Consider the following 19,977-nt stretch of genomic DNA (forward strand, 5'->3'; position numbering starts at 1 on the left):
TTGTTGTAATCACGGGGTAGAAAATTGTCAGGTTCTTTTCGAGCAGGTTTGAGCAGACAGTACAGACCAAACAGGCAATTTTACAACATAATGCAAGGTCCAATTTTAGTTCTCATTTCAGTTACAGTGGCCTTTCTATGGCTTAGGTGCACGTTTGAAACCAATACAAGTAAAACATTTAAACGATAACCAAAAAGGGGACTCAGGAGGTGATGCAGCTTGGAAGGCAGGTGTCCATTTTCTGTAAAAAAAATAATAATAATTCATCTCACAAGCCTCAGTAGCCATGTCTCTGGACTGCGCCACTTCCTGTGTGCTGCCTCCTGGAAACCAAAAGCAAAATAAAAGGGGTTTAAATACACAATTTAGATCACATGATTAGTTAACTATCCAATGGGAGCTCTCATTGGTTTGTTTTAACCACTTTCACCCAATGCCTGTGCTTTTGTGGCGCTGGCTCAGGATTAGTGCTCTCACTTTTGCACAACATGGATCGTTCCCATATTAGGCCTACACCTCTCTATCTGACTAGTTACGTTGGTGGCTGCGGTGGGATGGCCATGTTGGAGCTTGGCTATTAGCATTTGGAGTTTGGTGTGAATGCGAGAACACTCAGAGTGAGGGCAATGGTGTAAGTACTACTGAATTACTTTTCATCATTACTACACAATTTCTACACAAAACCTAATGGTTTTACTACTTGATTGCTATTAAGATGTGTAGTAAACCAGTAGTGATTTATGTAGTAATGAGTGATAAATTGGGACGTTTCACTACTGGTGAACACTACATATTTCGTACTCAAAACACAAAATAATTATTCCTTAATGACTACTGTGGAACCACTGAGGGGATCTACTACTTAAAACACACACATTCCTATACATGTTCTATTGAGTCACTACACAATGCTTACACATTACTGCTGAATGCCTACTCAATCCCGATTGAATTAATACTGCTATCAATGTGTGTAGTGACGTGTTAACTGCTGATCACTGAGTTGCTTCTGATCCTTTTTAATTTTCTACATAAACCCTTTTGAGAACTGACACATTTACTGTTTCCTATTCAAAATTCACATCTTATTTCACTACTGTGTCACTACAAGACTAGTGCACATGTTATTTCCTCAAGTTTCTAACTGTAGTTATATAATCAAACAATAAATAAGATTTTATAAACTTAATTGCATTTTTTTTATATTTAATCAAATTAATTACATATAAAATTACATATTTATGATCAGGAATCAAGGTGAGACCCAAGTGCAGACCGTGTGAAGTAACGATGTTTATTGTAACAGGGGCAGGCAAATGACAGGTCAAGGCAGGTAGGCTCAGGGTCTGGGACAGGCAGAGTTCAGTAATCCAGAGGGGGAGCAAAGGTACAGGACAGCAGGCAGGATCTGGGACGGGCAGAGTGGTCAGGTGGGTGGGTACAAGTGCAGTACAGGCAAGGGTCAAAAACCAGGAGGATGAGAAAAAGAGAGGCAGGGAAAAAGCCAGGAGCTGACAGGACGAACGCTGGTAAGCTTGACAAACAAGACGAAGTGGCAAAAGAAAACAGAAAACACAGGTATAAGTACACAGGATAATGGAGAAGATGGGCGACACCTGGAGGGCGGTGGAGACAAGCACAAAGACAGGTGAAAGATCAGGGCGTGACAATTTATACTTTTTTATTAATCCCTTTGACGCCTTGTCTTCATTCAGCTTTGACTTAACTACAGTGCATTAGTAAAGTATTCAGACCCCTTGACTTTTTCCACATTGTTATGTTGCAGCCTTAAATTATGTTTTTTCCTCATCAATCTACACACTGTACCCCATAATGAGAAAGTGAAAACAGCTTTTTAGATTTTTTGCAAATGTATAAAAACAGAAATACCTGATTTACATAAGTATTCAGACACTTTGCTATGAGACTCGAAATTGAGCTCAGGTGCATCCTGTTTCCATTTATTATCCTTGAGATGTTTATACAACTTTATTGGAGTCCACCTGTGGTAAATTCAATTGATTGGAAATTATTTGGAAAGGCACACCTGTCTATATAAGGTCCCACAGTTGACAGTGCATGTCAGAGCAAAAACCAAGCCATGAGGCCGAAGGAATTGTCTGTAGAGCTTTGAGACAGTATTGTGTCGAGGCACAGATCTGGGGAAGGGTACCAAAACATTTCTGCAGCATTGAAGTTGCCCAAGAATACAGTGGCATCCATCATTCTTAAATGGAAGAAGTTTGGAACCACCAAGACTCTTCCTAGAGCTGGCCGCCCAGCCAAACTGAGCAATCGGGGGAGAAGGGCCTTGGTCAGGGAGGTGACCAAGAACCCGATGATCACTCTGACAGAGCTCCAGAGTTCCTCTGTGGAGACAGGAGAACCTTCCAGAAGGACAACCATCTCTGCAGCACTCCACCAATCAGGTCTTTATGGTAGAGTGGCCAGACGGAAGACACATGACAGCTCGCTTGGAGTATGCCAAAAGGCACCTAAAGGACTCTGACCATGAGAAACAAGATTCTCTGGTCTGACAAAACCAAGATTTAACTCTTTGGCCTGAATGCCAAGCATCACGTCTGGAGGAAACCTGGAACCCTCCCTACGGTGAAGCATGGTGGTGGCAGAATCATGCTGTGGGGATGGTTTTCAGTGGCAGGGACTGGGAGACTAGTCAGGATTGAGGCAAAGATGAACGGAGCAAAGTACAGAGAGATCCTTGATGAAGTCCTGAGCACTCTGGAGCAGATTCTCAGACTGGGGCGAACAGGACAATGACCCTAAGCAAACAGCCAAGACAATGCAGGAGTGGCTTCAGGACAAGTCTCTGAATGTCCTTGAGTGGCCCAGCCAGAGCCCAGACTTGAACCTGATCAAACATCTCTGGAGAGACCTGAAAATAGCTGTGCAGCGACGCTCCCCATCCAACCTGACAGAGCTCGATAGGATCTGCAGAGAAGAATGGGAGAAACTCCCCAAATACCGGTGTGCCAAGCTTGTAGTGTCATACCCAAGAAGACTTGAGGCTGTAATCGCTGGCAAAAGTGCTTCAACAAAGTACTGAGTAAAGGGTCTGAATGCTTATGTAAACGTGATATCAGTTTTTTATTTTTAATACATTTGTAAAAAATTCTATAAACCTGTTTTTGCTTTGTCATTATGGGGTATTGTGTGTAGATTGATGAAGGAAAACAAACAATTTAATTAATTTTGGAATAAGGCTGTAAAGTAACAAAATGTGGAAAAAGTCAAAGGGTCTGAATATTTTCCGAATGCACTGTATCTTCAGATGCTCTTTTTGTTTCTCCACCATGTAACCTTTTAGAAAATAAAGACAAGCACAAGAGACAGCCAATTCTAAGCCATTATTAATCATCTGCTAACATAAGACAACACAAAAACATTTGAGAAACAATGTTAATCTTACCAACAATGGCCTGTAGTCTTCTTCTGTCGAGGGCCTCCTTGGCAAGAGGTCAAAATAAGTAGAAAAGGTAAGTATACTAATATGAATATACTGTACATTTGCATACAAACACTCATACTTATTAGCTAGCGTAACGAAAACAGGCTACATAGCTAAATTTGTGTGGCTAGCAAACAGCTAGACTAAACACAATACATCTCTATGACAATGGCTAACGGCTAAGATAGTTTTGGCTAGCAATCTACTTGATGTAGTAAAACTTGGATCCTTTGTTCGTACCCTCCAGGGCAATTGAACTTATCCCAGAGGCTGCTCCAAGTCACCACCGGCAGAGAATAGGTATTCGGAGTGGACTTATAGTCCGACTCAGGTGGGCACACCATCCACCACTTCAGAGTATATTACTTGCTAATGTTCAGTCAAGCTCAGGGTGAGGATCTCCTTCCAGAGAGACATCAGGGACTGTAACATACTCTGTTTCACGGAATCATGACTCTCTCTGGGTTTACTGTCCCCGTCCATATAGCATTGCGCAGACAGGAATAAAGAACTCTCTGGTAAGAAGGCAGGCAGGGGTATATGTTTCATGATTAACTACTCATGGTGTGATTGTGATAACATACAGAAACTCAAGTCCTTTTGTTCACCTGACTTAGAATACCTCACAATAAAATGCCAACCGTATTACCTCTCTAGAGAATTCTCTTTGGTTATAGTCGCAGCCGTGTATATTCCCCGCCAAGCCGATACTACGACTGCCCACAAGGAACTACACTGGACTGGAAACCACATATCCTGTGGCTGCATTTATTGTAGCTGGGGATTTTACCAAAGCAAATTTGAGGAAAATGCTACCGAAGTTCTATCAACAAATTGACTGTAGTACTCACTTAGGAAAAACACTAGATCACTGCTACTCACCTACAAGGCCCTCCCCCGCCCTCCCTAAGGCAAATCAGATCATGACTACATTTTGCTCCTCCCTTCCTAAAGGCAGAAACTGAAACAGGAGGGACCCATGCTAAGGTCTATTCAACTCTGGTCTGACCAATTGGAATCCATGCTTCAAGATTGTTTTGATCACCCGGACTGGGATCTGTTCCAGGTAGCCTCTGAGAATAACATTAACGTTTACACGGACACAGTGACTGAGTTCATCAGGAAGTGTATAGCGGATGTTGTTCCCACAGTGACTATTAAAACCTACCCAAAACAGAAACGATGGATAGATGGCAGCATTCATGCTAAACTGAAAGTGCAAACCATGGCAAGGTGACTGGGAATTTGGTTGAATACAAACAGTGTAGTTATTCCCTCCGTAAGGAAATCAAACAGGCAAACATCAGTACAGAGACAAAGTGGAGTCGCAATTCAAAGGCTCAGACACGAAACATATGTGGCAGGATCTACAGACATCACGGATTTCAAAGGGAAAACCAGCCACGCCGTGGACACCGGCGTCTTGCACCCAGACAAGCTAAACACCTTCGCCCGCTTTGAGGATAACACATTGCCACCGACGCGGACTGCTCCCAAGGACTGTCCAACATCTATCCAACATTAGCAAGCAATATACTCGGAAGTGGTGGATGGTGTGCCCACCTCCTGAGTCGGACTATAAGTCCACTCCGAATAATCCGCCGGCGGTGACATGGAGCAGTCTCTGGGATAAGTTTGATTGCCCTGGCTCTCGTTCTCCGTGGCCGACGTGAGTAAGACATTTAAGCAAGTTAACCATCGCAAGGCTGCCGGTCCAGACGGCCTCAGAGCATGCGAAGACCAGCTGGCTGGAGTGTTTACAGACATATTCAACCTCTCCTTATCCTAGTCTGCTGTCCCCACTTGCTTCAAGATGTCAACCATTGCTTTCTTGTGTACAGGAACAAAGGTAACTGAACTAATGACTATCGCCCCATAGCACTCACTTCTGTGATCATGAAGTGCTTTGAGAGGCTAGTTAAGGATCATATCACCTCTGCCTTACCTGACACCCTAGACCCACTTCAATTTGCTTACCGCCCCAATAGATCCACAGACGATGCAATCGCCATCGCACTGCACACTGCCTTATCCCATCTGGACAAGAGGAATACCGACATCAGAATGCTGTTCTCTGACCATAGCTCAGCCTTCAACACCATAGTACCCTCCAAGCTCATCATTAAGCTTGGGGCCCCGGGTTTGAACCCCGACCTGTGCAACTGGGTCCTGGACTTCCTGACGGGCCGCCCCCCAGGTTGTGAAAGTAGGAAACAACACCGAGCGAGAAACTGAAAAACAGCTTCTATCTCAAGGCCTTCAAGACTGTTAGGTAGCCATCACTAGCCAGCTACCACCCGGTTACTCAACCCTGCACCTTACAGGCTGCGGCCCTATATACATAGACATGGAATCACTGGCCACTTTAATAAATGGAACACTAGTCACTTTAATAACGTTTACATATTTTGCATTACTCATCTCATGTATATACTGTATTCTATTCTACTATGTCTTAGTCTATGCCGCTCTGACATTGCTCCATATATTTATATATTCTTAATTCCATTATTTTACGTTTAGATGTGTGTATTGTGTGTACTGTTGTGAAATTGTTAGATATTACTTATTTGAAATTACTGCACTGTTAGAGCTAGAAACACAAGCATTTCGCTATACCCACAATAACATCTGCTAAACATGTATGTGACAATACAATTTGATTTGAACAACCAACTACTTCTGGTTTTGTCTTCTGTGGTCATGTGCACAGGAATCCACGAGCTCTACTGATCACTATTTAAAAGCCTGTGTGGTGAAGCTGTAGTGTTTTGGCTACTTATTTACTACCAACATCAAGTAGTTAAAAGCTTTACCTGATTATTACTGGAAACACTACTGTTTTCATACTGAACACTACTTGTGTATCTTGAGTAGTGCATAAATTACACATTTACTACACAATTCCTACAAGTCGCTACATAGTCACTACTGCACAAATAGGTTGTGTAGTAATTCAGTAGTACTTTTCCATGAGGGGAGGCCCAGGCTTTTGTGGCGCAGGGAGTAGTGTTTGCACCTTTGCATCACAGGATCCATGGATCAAGCCCCTGTTACAGCTCACTCTCACTCTCCACATTGTCCTGTTACAGTTTAAGATTTTTCATAAACTGTAGGTGGCTTTGACAGGGTTTGCAGCTCCCTGTGTGTAAGGCCCTTAACCAGTAGCCCAACGGGGACTTGAACACGGGTCTCTGTCAGTCCAACACCTTAACACCAAGAGGCCCAAACCCGTTGAAGAGGTTGCTTTGTAGCCTACTAGGCCACTAGTAACACTACTTTTCTTACCCCATCGTATTATGTAGTCAACCCACTGGGCATAAACATCAATTCAACCTCTATTTCATGTTGGTTCAATGTAATTTCATTGAAATGACATGGAAACAACGTTGATTCAACCAGTGGGAAGCCTATTAGCATCCCATTGAATTGCCCTAAGAATACATGAGCAGAATCCATGAGCTGTACCCAAAAAACATTGTGTGGAAATGAAAAGGGATTTTTTTTTGCATTTGATTTGTCATGTATCCAAAGCAATTAGCTATAATTTCTGCAGGCACAGCTGCAGGTTAATCTCTGAATATGTTATTGTTATACTGTGGTCAAGAGTCTGCAGACACAGTTCTGGACCATTCTAGTGGATGATACTGGAGATAGTCCATTAGCCTCTGAATTCTTCTGTTTGGATGAGGATCATGCTGTCAAATAGCTCCTTTCATATTGGCTACGGTACCTCAAAACTAACTGATCAAGATGTTTTCATGTAATACAATAAGCCCATAAATGCTAGCCAGATGAACAGAAATTATGGACCAAGGATAATTTAAAACATACTTTCATTGTCTGAAGTGTATGTCTGTCATATTGTATAAAGGATTGGAGACAGGCGCAGGAATACGTAATAGGGTGTTTTAATACTCCACCCAAAAATACAACATGCCATGAAAGGCACAGGGACGAAGCCCAAAACAAACACATATACAAAAACACAGGTATGTAACCCAAACAAAAGAGCGAGGTAAAACCTCTAATAAATACACGGGACGAGACCCGCAATACACTACACGGGGCGAGACCCATAAAGCTAATGCACAATACACGCAGCACGAAAGTCGAAATAAAGCACAGGTACTCACAGACCAGCGGACATGGGAACAATAACCGACAAGACAACGGTAAAGAGGGCACATATATAGAATTACTAATCAGGGAAAATGGAATCAGGTGTGCGTAATGAGACAGTTCAGTGACGCCTAGAGGCCGGTGACGTAGATCTCCGGAACTGGTGCACAGAAAGAGCAGCAGTACCGGGGGAATCCGTGACAATGCCCATCTAATGAGAAGATTGTTCAATGTGTGTAGTTTGCACATATTTACATTTTCTGTGTTTAACCAGCAGACTGCAGTGGAAGGAGAACCAGGCCTGATGTAGGCCAAACATAGCTAAAGTGGGTCTTTAACTTTCCAAACGGGTAAAAACAAGACAACTCAATGCTTACAGCACATAGTAAAATGTGATGTATTTTACCATTTTATTGTAGACATAAATCTCAAAGACAGCAGCATCTGAAAATGTTAGAATGTCATGTCCAAGGTAAAAACTTTATAAAAATAAATAGCTTTAAAAAAGGAAGCTACAATAATAATAATATAGTATGGTCCTTCACTGAAGGTATATCATATTTTGCCTTTTTTGTTTTATGACATACAAAACTGGAATGAGAAATCAAACATATACATAGACATCTGACAAACAAATAGAGCATTCTTCGCATTATGAATAATAACATTTTAAACACAACTATGAAATTACTACAAAGGAGTTGTTCTTTATGCAAATAGATCATATTTTTGATGCACCATAACATACCATTTTACACATGTTTATAATGAATTTGGGTGTACTTCCAATTCTCTGTAGCCATAGAATTCCTTTAAAACACTACATAAAAAGGTGCAGAACAGAGGAAAAGTCCCCTGTTACACTTTTGCCTCAGATCAAATTCCTGACCATTGTCTATGCTTAACTAAATTTTATTTTTCATTCTTACTACTAACTATGCTGGTTGCTTTTTTTGTTACAAAGTACATTCTTCTATCAACGTCTAATCTCGGAAGCCCAGAACTAAAATCGTAATTGCGTCAGATTATGTTACGTAGTCTGTCCATGAGAGATTAGTCAATAGAAGACCTAATCACCTGTATGATTTGAATGATAATGGGAGAATTAACATTTTCATCTGTAAGCATATCAGTACCACATATCATTAATCAATAAGATAGCAGATAGATTTGATCATTTTTTTGACAGTCGTTCTTTTTTTTCTTTTTTTACAGGCAATAACACAATCTCACATTTAGAAAATATATTTTTTTCAAAGGAAATTAAACAAAAGAGCAAACAACAAATAAAGTAGGTATTTTACAAAGTTTTCCATATTGTGTACCTAAACAAATGCTTACACAAACCCCTTTTACTCTAAATAATAAGCACTAAGTAGTTGTCTTGCAATGATAATGTCACATGTTATGGTACGAATAATGTCACATGTTATGGTACAAATAATGTCACATGTTATGGTACAAATAGTATGCCTTTAGACTAACTTTATTTACCCAGTTCATTTATTGGCTCTGAGTCTCTGACTGTATAGTTCTGGGTTATATGCTGGAAAATTGAGGTATATTTAACCGCAATGGTGTTTGTCAGTAGGTTTTCTGCAAAGTAATAGCTTTTAGGAGAGAATAATAATTTGCACACAGTACCTTTGTCTATTTTATCAAAACATGTACATCCTGAGGTAGATCTCTATTGGTTGAAACTTCTCTAGTGGTTGTAAAACAAAGTCACAGGCCAGTGCTCTGAACCTGTCCGGGTTAGTTAGTGCACTCTTAAATTTCCAAACTAGGGTTTCCCTGCTTTTCTCTAAAGCACGGTCGGGTCGGAGTGGTTAAGGGTCCAGTACACTACCCCTACCAAAGTTCTCTATCTTCATGGCTCCTCGCTAGCACATTTGGTAAACACACTCTCCCGACACTGGCGCGGGTTGCTTATTGGTGTCACACTTCTCCGACTCGACAGTCTTGCCAGTGTAGTCTATACAGACAACACTGCGTCGGCGTTCCCCCTGGCCACAAGTTTGTGAACAGGATGACCAAGGCCCCATTTGCCAGATGGGGCACGGCAGATCAGCACAGGGTCTGATATCTGTGGGTTTCAGGTCCTTATCGCAGGTATTGGAATGGAAACCAGCGTTGTCTCTGCATTCGACATTCCTTCGGGACCACCCTGAGCCGCAACTCTTGGAGCACTCTGACCATTCGCCCAAACGCCACTGGGGCACACCAAAAGCCTGGATCATATGCAGCGAAGCCTTTCTCTCTTTGGATTTAGTGAAATGCACATCTTTGGGGATAAAGAATGTGTATTTGACCTTGGGTGGAGATGCCTCCCCAGCAGTGGCCAGCAACTGGATGGTGATGGCCTCCCTCAGTTGTCTGAAGCTTTGGATTCTCTCTAAGGTGGTGGATGAGCCACTGTACTTCAGCACAGCCCCGAGAACAGGGATATCCTGCTCCACCGTGGATACAGAGAAGTTACCATTTAATATGTAGCCACCGCTCTCTCGCTTGATCGCCAGGTAGTTTCCATCGTGTTTGATGTTTCTATGGCTGCGCTGTTTGATGTCAATATTGGTAGCCCCGACAGGAATGGTCACAATGTCGCTATAACCGTAACTGAAAGAAAAAAGCAAAATGTTTCATTTCAGCTGTAATCACATCAGCAGCACAAAAGACTATCAACCAATAATACTTTCTAAATATGACTATTATTTAGTCTGGATCATAATTAGATGATAATAGCTATTAGGGTCATACATGCTTGTTACCAGAAATGTAATTGGAATATTTAGTTGTACTCACGTGGCTTTGTTGTATGAACCAGTGATCTTCCTGCAACTGAGGCCATTCCCACCACACAAGCCACACTTGTCAAGCCTCTTGTTGGAGCCGATCTCTTTGTCACAGCCCGCCTTGACACATTGGCCTTGTACACAGACAGACGTAGTGTCGGGACCACATGTGGTGCCGTCGACAACCTATGGACCACAAATGCAAAGTTGAAGTCTCAATTTACTAAACACTGTGATTCACCAAACAGTGAAGGCAAGCTGTAAAATATTTATTTACAGTGGCTAACTTTCTACAGATTTTTAGTGAACATACCTTGGCTTCAAAGACTTTGAATTCACTGCTGCCTTTGGCCCGGCAGAAGAGTTTACACCTGTCCCGGGGCGACACACCAGCGTACTTTGGAATCCATTGCTTCATGTTCCCCAGAATGTCCAGATAGTTGAAGGTGTTGTACTTCTCACACTGCTCCTCTCTAAAACTCTTCACTAAGGTTGGAGAAAATGACAAAGCAAAAAAAAAAAATCCATCGAACTAATATCAAAGCAGAGACATTTATTGAAAAACCTAGGTTAAAAACATCACTATAGCTCACCACTATATAAAAAAGTGAAATTCTATAGTGCAAGTACATAGACAAAATATGGCTTACCATCATTATCCTCACACGCCTGGGTGTTGCAAGACTGGTACTGAACTCTCTGGCCCTCGCAGTATTTGCCGCCGTTCTGGGGCACGGGATCTGTGCACTCCCTGTAGGAGAACTCCACACCCCCTCCACATGTCCTGGAGCACTGTTGCCATGGTCCCCAAGCGCCCCAGCCGCCATCCACAACCACCTGTGGTAAAGCCAAAACGTAACAGATTGAGTACTGAGTGCCATGATAACATGAGCCGTCCAACTCAACCACAGTCTAGGCTGAGGCATCAGCGTCTCTTGGCATGCCATGACTTGGGTAAATCTGTCCGTCAGTGTGGCACGCTTCTGCTGTCTCCCACATTCCTGTCCTGTGTGTCACCACTTGCAGAACCCGTGGCGCCCTTGGCAATACTAAACTGTGTTGTGTGTGTTCATGTGTGTGTTTTCACAAGCTTTTATTAGTGGGTGAGCAAAACGTATATTTACTGCCAGCATGTCAGTTTATAAATCAAATTTATTGACATGCTTAAGAGCTTGTACTCTCAAAAGTACGGTCTTCCTTACAACACAGGAAGGAAATACTCTATCAGAGATAAATGAATACACATACAGTATAGTAACTAACAAGGCATTCTGAGCCAGCGTTTGTGTCAAAATGCAATACTACAAGACCAAATATGGGAGATTTTTTTTCTCCCCCCTTTTCTGAGAAAAACTAGGGCTTACCTTTGGCTGCGTGACTTCGTGGGCTGCCATGCATGCACCGTGCAGACAGCTCTTGTTGGTGGCGCACGTGGTGCCATCCGCCCAGTGGAGGCTGCCGTTTTTGGTGGTGCAGTGGGGCTTGCCCTCCTCCCGGCACCACAGCTGGCTGCAGACGTCACTGTCAGAGGTGTTGGGGCAGTGCACAAACTCCTCCCCAAACATCTGCTGACACTGGCGGTCGAGGCTGTATGTGGTGCCTGGGAGTTCACTGGGTAACGGTAAGATGCTCTCCGGTGGATCCAAGAGGCAGTCGCCTGTGATTCAACACACAAGAGTTCTGTTTTAAAAAAATCTGAAGGTTGTATAATGTGGAGATTTGACAGTGACAGAGGCTGACTTTGTTGGAGTCTTCTCACAGTCACATTCTGAACAGCTGGTAAAGCTTCTCAAACCCATGATCACCTAAACTCAGCAGGAAAAGAAACATCCTCTCACTGTCAACTGTGTTTATTTTCAGCAAACTTAACATGTGTAAATATTTGTATGAACATAACAAGATTCAACAACTGAGACATAAACTGAACAAGTTCCAAAGACGTGTGACTAACAGAAATTGAATAATGTGTCCCTGAACAAAGGGAGGGTCAAAATCAAAAGTAACAGTCAGTATCTGGTGTGGCCACCAGCTGCATTAAGTACTGCAGTGCATCTCCTCCTCATGGACTGCACCAGATTTGCCTGTTCTTGCTGTGAGATGTTACCCCTCTCTTCCACAAAGGCACCTGCAAGTTCCCGGACATTTCTGGGGGGAATGGCCCTAGCCCTCACCCTCCAATCCAACAGGTCCCAGACGTGCTCAATGGGATTGAGATCCAGGCTCTTCGCTGGCCATGGCAGAACACTGACATTCCAGTCTTGCAGGAAATCACGCAGAGAACGAGCAGTATGGCTGGTGGCATTGTCATGCTGGAGGGTCATGCTGGATGAGCCTGCAGGAAGGGTACCACATGAGGGAAGAGGATGTCTTCCCTGTAACGCACAGTGTTGAGATTCCCTGCAATGACAGCAAGTTCAGTCCGATGATGCTGTGACACACCGCCCAAGACCATGACGGACCCTCCACCTCCAAATCGATCTCGCTCCAGAGTACAGGCCTCAGTGTAACGCTCATTCATTCGACAATACACACGAATCCGACCATCACCCCTGGTGAGACAAAATCGTGACTCGTCAGTGAAGAGCACTTTTTGCCAGTCCTGTCTGGTCCAGCGACGGTGGGTTTGTGCCCATAGGAGACATTGTTGCCAGTGAGGTCTGGTGAGGACCTGCCTTACAACAGGCCTACAAGGCCTCAGTCCAGCCTCTCTCAGCCTATTGCGGACAGTCTCAGCACTGATGGAGGGATTGTGCATTCCTGGTGTAACTCGGGCAGTTGTTGCCATCCTGTACCTGTCCCGCAGGTGTGATGTTAGGATATACCAATCCTGTGCAGGTGTTGTTACACGTGGTCTGCCACTGCGAGGACGATCAGCTGTCTGTCCTGTCTCCGTGTAGTGCTGTCTTAGGCATCTCACAGTACGGACATTGCAATTTATTGCCCTGGCCACATCTGCAGTCCTCATGTCTCCTGCAGCATGCCTAAAGCACGTTCACACAGATGAGCAGGGACCCTGGGCATCTTTCCTTTGGTGTTTTTCAGAGTCAGTAGAAAGGCCTCTTTAGTGTCCTAAGTGTTCATAACTGTGACCTTAATTGCCTACCGTCTGTAAGCTGTTAGTGTCTTAACGACCGTTCCACAGGTGCATGTTCATTAATTGTTTATGGTTCATTGAACAAGCATGGGAAACGGTGTTTAAACACTTTACAATGAAGATCTGTGAAGTTATTTGGATTTTTACGAATTATCTTTGAAAGACAGGGTCCTGAAAATGGGCCCTTTCTTTTTTTGCTGAGTTTATTTGGAGAAATGTTCAATGAGCTTTAGTGTGATGTTGTTCTTGACCCAGTGTTCAGACCACATTCTTAGCCACATACGCTCTCTTTGGAATCACTGACTAACTGATAAAGAACATTTGCTTGTAACAGCTGTTACTTTTGGCTCATGAGAAACAAAACCTTCTCTGTATGTATGACTCAGAGGAAAGGAAGGTCGTGAATAAATGTTACAAATAATATAAATTTTTTCAAATTACAAACACATTGCCATTCACTCCCAATTTCAAGTAGTAACCACAAACAACCTGGCAGCCAATCTCTCATTTCCTTATGACGTCTCCAATGTACAGTGCATTCGGTATTCTGACCCCTTGACTTTTCACATTTTGTTACGTTACAGCCTTATTTTAAAATTGATTAAAATTGTTGTTTTTCTTCTCAAATCTATGCACAATACCCCATAATGACAAAGCAATAACAGATTTTTAGACATTTCTAAAAAGGCCATACCATAAAGGCCTGATTGGTGGAGTGCTGCAGAGATGGTTGTCCTTCTGGAAGGTTCTCCCATATCCACAGAGGAACTCTATAGCTCTGTCAGAGTGTCACCTCCCTGACCAAGGCCCTTCTCCCTCGATTGGCTCAGTTTGGCCGGGCGGCCAGCTTTAGGAAGAGTCTTGGTGGTTCCAAACTTCTTCCATTTAAGAATGATGGAGGCCACTGTGTTCTTGGGGAACTTCAATTCTACAGAAATGTTTTGGTACCCTTCCCCAGATCTGTGCCTCGACAAAATCCTGTCTCGGAGCTCTACGGGCAATTCCTTCAACCTCATGGTTTGGTTTTTGCTCGGCCATGCACAGTCAACTATGGGACCTTATCTAGACAGGTGTGTGCCTTTCCAAATCATGTCTAATGAATTGAATTTACCACAGGTGGACTCCAATCAAGATGTAGAAACATCAAGGATGATCAATGGAAACAGGATGCACCTGAGCTCAATTTCGAGTCTCATAGCAAAGGGTCTGAATACTTATTTACATAAGTTATGTTTTTTATATTTCATAACTTTGCAAACATTTCTAAAAACCTGTTTTCGTTTTTGTCATTATGGGGTATTATGTGTAGATTGATGGGGATTTTTTTGAATAAGGCAGTAACGTAACAAAATGTGGGAAAATCAAGGAGTCTGAATACTTTCCGAATGCACCGTATCTCCATATGAAGATTTTTTGTGCAACTGCAGAGAGTCTTTTGCATGTAAGCAAACCTGAGGTGAGAAATTATTGTGAACACTTGTGAAGCCCGCAGGTATAATGCTTTTTAACTTGTTATAAGCCTCCTGGAAGAGTATTTTCAGAGGCCATATTTAGTTTAATTGGGTAGATATTGTAAAAGAAAATACAGAAGTGAAAACTGGGCTCTCATAAGAGTGGTTTAACCTAGATGGCTCTAGTAAAAACAGAAGGCTCTAGTAAAAACAGAAGGCTCTAGTAAAAAAAAGGGGCTTTAAAATATATATCGGATTTCATTCACGTTCAGCCTTCTGACGTCAACACACAGTATTCAGATATTGTGAAATATATGCAGTTGAATAAAACAAGTACAATAGTTGTAAAAAGGTATTGTAATATCAAATCAATTAAAAACGTTCAATGAAAATAAACACTTTAACACTTTCCTCCTAGAAAGTGTTACCAAATAAGTTTTATTTGCCTACATCAGAGTTGTCAGTGTTGTTTGTCAGCATGACATACCGTGTCCGTTGTCAAAGAACTCTGTGACGTAGAGAGCGCTGCAAGGGGACCAGGGGAAAGTCTTGTTGAGGTGAACGAACAGAGGGGCCATCATGTGATGGCCGCCTAGATTCCCAAACATCCTCTCGCAATTCTTGGAGTCGTCGTGAGGCATACTCAGCACATGGCCTAAAGGAGAACAATACTGTATCAGTATTCAGTACCGATCATGGGACGAAAGAGACACCCTGAAAACCAATTCAAATTCAATTTGAACTATTTAAGGTATGCTATGGAAGTAAAGTTACTAATAGTTTACATCTACATTAGGCTTGGGGGTTGACTATCTTATCAAGTTCTTATCTCCTTATCTCCACACAATTATTAGTTGTAGGCTAACAAACTTTTGTATAATCTTTCGGCTCATGGGTGTGCCCCTTTCTGTCCAAATTAAGTTATTTGTGGACAATATTTCTGTGCATATAGAGGAACATTTTTGACAAGAGGAAAAATGTATGGACCTATAGTATCTTTATATATGGTCGCTATAGAAGTTTGAGAAAGTTTAATTTTTTTAATGCCCACGTCATACCAAGTTCATGGGCAGCAGTGAAGGCTGCTTGAAGTCCATTGTCCTCAATGACAGAGCAACTCCTTTTTGGATCGCACATGGTTCCCACATCAGCAACCCCTAGGGTGTCACAACTCTGATGTCCACAAATATCCTGGAAGACAGACAGCAGCGGTTTCAAACAGTGAATCTTTAGACAGCATTTCTATTTGTCCCTGGTTGTTTTTTCCCCCTCAATGTTTCCATTATAAAATGAAGCAAATAAATATTCCTGGCAGACTGAAGCAGATCTATGATGTGGGGAAAGTAATGGTGTGATATCAGAGATATATTTCAACAACATGCCTTTCCCTTCACATGTCAGGCTGGCTCTCTAACTGAGATACATGTTTCCTGGGGAATATGTCCCAAACCACAAGACACAACCACACATGATTCAAAGGACATCTGGACTTAGAGAGACATGCTGAATTCAACTCAGCATGTGTACACCTTGTTTTGCAGAAGCATCACTCACTGGAGACCGCATGTGCAAACTACTTCCAATTTAGGTCTCAAGTTTTTGGTTTATCTTATGACAAGACATGTGGCACACATTCTTTGGCAGGTCAAATTCAGGGCAGCAACATCACACCCATACTCTGGCCATTTTAAGGGATGTCATCATCACTCAAGGCTGATTTGTAACCATTCTAAAAATAGCTCATAGGAGAGCCTTCAGCCCTATAGGTTTCAAAGCTCATCCGATCTGATTCATTGACACAGGCAATTGTATTTCATTTGAGATCACATAATAAAATATTAGATTATTTCATTAACTCTCCAAACCATATGGTTATGGAATAAGGGGTTGGGGAGATCCTGTGACATTGATGTAATGTGTAACAGTATACATTTTGGGCAGGCAGTGCTCACCTCTCGGGTAAAAAGCAGAGCAGTGTCGTAGTGCTCAGGATGCCTCTGGCTGGCCGGGTTGAACTGTTGTTGCCAGGCACAGAAATTACGCAGAGCGACTCCCCCGTTATTGGAGAGTGACGGTCCAACCTCCTCGTCTTCCACCACCACCATTTTCACCACCACCATGTGGACAGGGTTCTTGATACTGGGATGTTTGTAAAGCTGGGCTGCCACAGAGACCAAGGTCAGGATATAGTGCTAGATCAAGGGAGGACAACAGGCAATTAGATATTAGAGAGGCTTACAAGGCAACACTGTTGGTGATGATTTAAGCTAAAAACCTAAAACTAAGCGAATGAAATAACAGCGAGACTGGAATTAAACACATACAGTACCAGTCAAAAGTTTGGACACCTACTCATTCCAGGTTCTCTTTATTTTTACTATTATTCTACAATGTAGAAAATAGTAAAAAAATAAAGAAAAACCCTGGAATGAGTAGGTGTCCAAACTTTTGATTGGTACTGTACACAAAAAAGGAAGTATCCTTAAAAATGTCAAATGCTCACATGCTCTTTATCATTTGCATGACCCCAACATTGTTTAATGGTGATGCTCATAGCTAAGTCATAAAGAATGCGGAACGAAATTACTGCCAAAGCATAATTCTCCTGCCTGACTTTATCAGATGTTTCCCAATCCCATCATTAATCTCTATGAACTCTACTTTTTAAATGATCTCATTACTCCAACTTAGTTTACACCATGCATATCAGATAAATAGCAAGTGTGGAGCGCCTAGTCTTGCATAACAGAGCAGAAACATTGTTCCTGCATCCAAAATATAGCCTAGAATTATTTCAATTGAAAAAGAAATGTGTTTTTCTTCTTTAAAGCATTTGATTGTGGGTGTTTCCGCATTGGGAGTTGGATTGATTTTAAACCTTGAACTAGCCTGTTAAGAAAACTTCCCACTGGGTACAGATGTCGGTTCAAGGTCTAGTTTTGATTTACATTTGGTTGAGTTGTCAACTAACAGCGAATTAAACTTGAAATCAACAGCAAATGTCACCATGTCATTGGATTTAGGTTAAAAGTTGAGTGGAAAAAAATAGGAAATGCCCTTACATTGACTTTGTTAATACACTCAGTTTTCCACGTTAATTCAGTCATCATATTGATTTTTTGGGGGTTTAAATTATGTGGAAACAACTTTGATTCAACCAGTTTTTGTGCGCAAGAAAGTGTCATTGCAATTATAATGTTGTAAATTATCAATATAGAATTTTGTGACAGTATGGCACTTTCATTTTTGTTAAATGCAATCAAATGAGTGAATCAGCATGGGCTATCTTACTCGAATATATCCTACCTTAATCTCATCTCCATAGAAATGTGTCATCGACGTGTCTGCAACCACCAGCGTCTCAATAAATCGTGGTGCTGATACAAAGCGTTTCCCTCGTAATTGTCTCTCAGGATCTTTTTTCTCGTGCAGAAAACGTTCGTTGTCTGCTTTTACATTACTCTCCTCCCTCAGTTGATCAAAGACAGTTTTAGTGTGATTTGGTGCTTCTGTGGGCGTCCTTCTTTTGATAAAATGTAACTGTTCAGTGGATCTCTCCCTTCTCCCTGAGCCGAGGACTTTGGGCTCAATAAAATACTCATCCCCGTCTGTAACAAACGATCCAAGGATGCCATAACAGATACTGACCGCAACAACAGAATCTTGGTTGGAGTCCACAGTCCCTGAGTAAAAACAGCTTCTCAAATCTCTTTCTATCTCCTCGGTCTTGTTTATCAAGTTGTGAAAGTCAGTTTCAGTTTCAGAGTCTCTCCCTTGGGCACCTGAGGCTCTGCGTAAAGTGTGGATATCTTTTGCTTTGATGCGTTGAATTGTCAGTGTAGGAGATAAGAAACTGTTATCCGGGCTTAAATTCAAAGTGAAATCGCGACCAAAGGCACTGAGTCTAAACCTGGGCTGTTCTTCACTTCGTTTCCAAAAACGACCGCTGCTTCTTCCATTTATCCTGACAGGTACAATTTCCTCGGATTCAAACAATTTCGAAAGTGATTTGTCTATTACGCACAGAACTAGTAAAACGAAACACCGTTTTGAACACATCTTCTGCAATGGAAATTGCACTCAAAAAGCTATTAAAACAAAGACAAGCTTTCAACCGAAATTCCGGACCAAGCCCAAACGCAGCTGGACTCGTCAATTGATAGTATCTGTAGTCGGTAGAAATCTTGAGTCACTGCTATTTTTAGTCTTGGCGACCTAAAATATTTTTTCATCAATATAATGTATAAAAAATCCAATGCTGTATAGTCAGTCTGTGTCGAGAATGTCAGTTATTTTTAGTTTAATTGTGTGATCTTCATTGCTATTATAGCGGAGCTAAAATACTGTTCTACCACTCCGCAGCACCACTGAATACTAGGAGTAGCGGAGGTATTTATACTTTCTTGTCTTCCCTGGACAGAAGAGGATTGTTTTTTATATCACTCGTTGCCTCAAATTCTCCTCCCACTCGTACCTCATGAGAAACTCTTGGAATCAACGGATCCAATGAGAATAGACCAACACCCCCCCCCCCCCCCCCCCCCCCACCCCCCACCCCCCGTCTGAAATAGCTGCAGTTTGACAACCCTGCTACTAATATTAACTCGGCATAGGCCTGCAGCACATGACGCTTCAACCTGGACACCCATACTATAATTTAAGGGCTCGGTCAGTTATTTCTGAATTTGAGTGACTGCCAGTGCATTGACCCCCAAGTGACTCCCATAAGTAGGCTATAGCATATCCATCACGACCATGGTCCTCATCAGTCGAATAAACCAATGATAAAGGGATATCATGGAATACATTAGAGATTTATCTTTAAGAGATCAAACTGTAATATAATGTAACAAATGAACGCTGATATTACGTTGGGCTCATAAGCTTCGAGGTGGCGTTGGCGAAGAGACATGTTAGCGCTACATAAAAAGTAGGTTATTTTAGGTAAGGTTATGAGGAAGCATTTCAACCACTAGGTGGTAGTATTTGATTACTAAATAATGGCATACATTTTACGCGAGGGAATGACCAGAGATGCGCACTCTACTC

The 19,977-nt window shown here is 42.1% G+C and overlaps 1 protein-coding gene across 1 annotated transcript; it reads right to left on the bottom strand.

Moving 5' to 3' along the window:
* Positions 1 to 7,518: 7,518 nt before the first annotated feature.
* Positions 7,519 to 19,311, bottom strand: LOC120018269 (A disintegrin and metalloproteinase with thrombospondin motifs 8-like). The gene is made up of 9 exons (XM_038961377.1): positions 18,235 to 19,311; positions 16,881 to 17,120; positions 15,987 to 16,119; positions 15,416 to 15,583; positions 11,748 to 12,040; positions 11,034 to 11,220; positions 10,697 to 10,869; positions 10,394 to 10,569; positions 7,519 to 10,207 (listed from the first exon to the last, which is right to left on the bottom strand). Exons 1-9 carry the CDS (start codon positions 18,985 to 18,987, stop codon positions 9,475 to 9,477), a joined length of 2,856 nt encoding a protein of 951 aa, XP_038817305.1. The 5' UTR covers positions 18,988 to 19,311; the 3' UTR covers positions 7,519 to 9,474.
* Between the last annotated feature and the right edge of the window lie 666 nt (positions 19,312 to 19,977).

Source organism: Salvelinus namaycush, chromosome 23, assembly GCF_016432855.1.
Source record: "Salvelinus namaycush isolate Seneca chromosome 23, SaNama_1.0, whole genome shotgun sequence".
NCBI lineage: Eukaryota > Metazoa > Chordata > Actinopteri > Salmoniformes > Salmonidae > Salvelinus > Salvelinus namaycush.

What these genes read in the sequence shown, in the direction of transcription:
- LOC120018269 (XM_038961377.1), bottom strand. Translation starts at nt 18,987, where the DNA reads ATGTGTTCAAAACGGTGTTTCGTTTTACTAGTTCTGTGCGTAATAGAC. An exon ending in CTCTGCTTTTTACCCGAGAG is followed by an intron (nt 16,120 to 16,880) that starts GTGAGCACTGCC and finishes TCTGTCTTCCAG; the next exon opens with GATATTTGTGGACATCAGAG. An exon ending in CACTGCTGCCCATGAACTTG is followed by an intron (nt 15,584 to 15,986) that starts GTATGACGTGGG and finishes GTTCTCCTTTAG; the next exon opens with GCCATGTGCTGAGTATGCCT.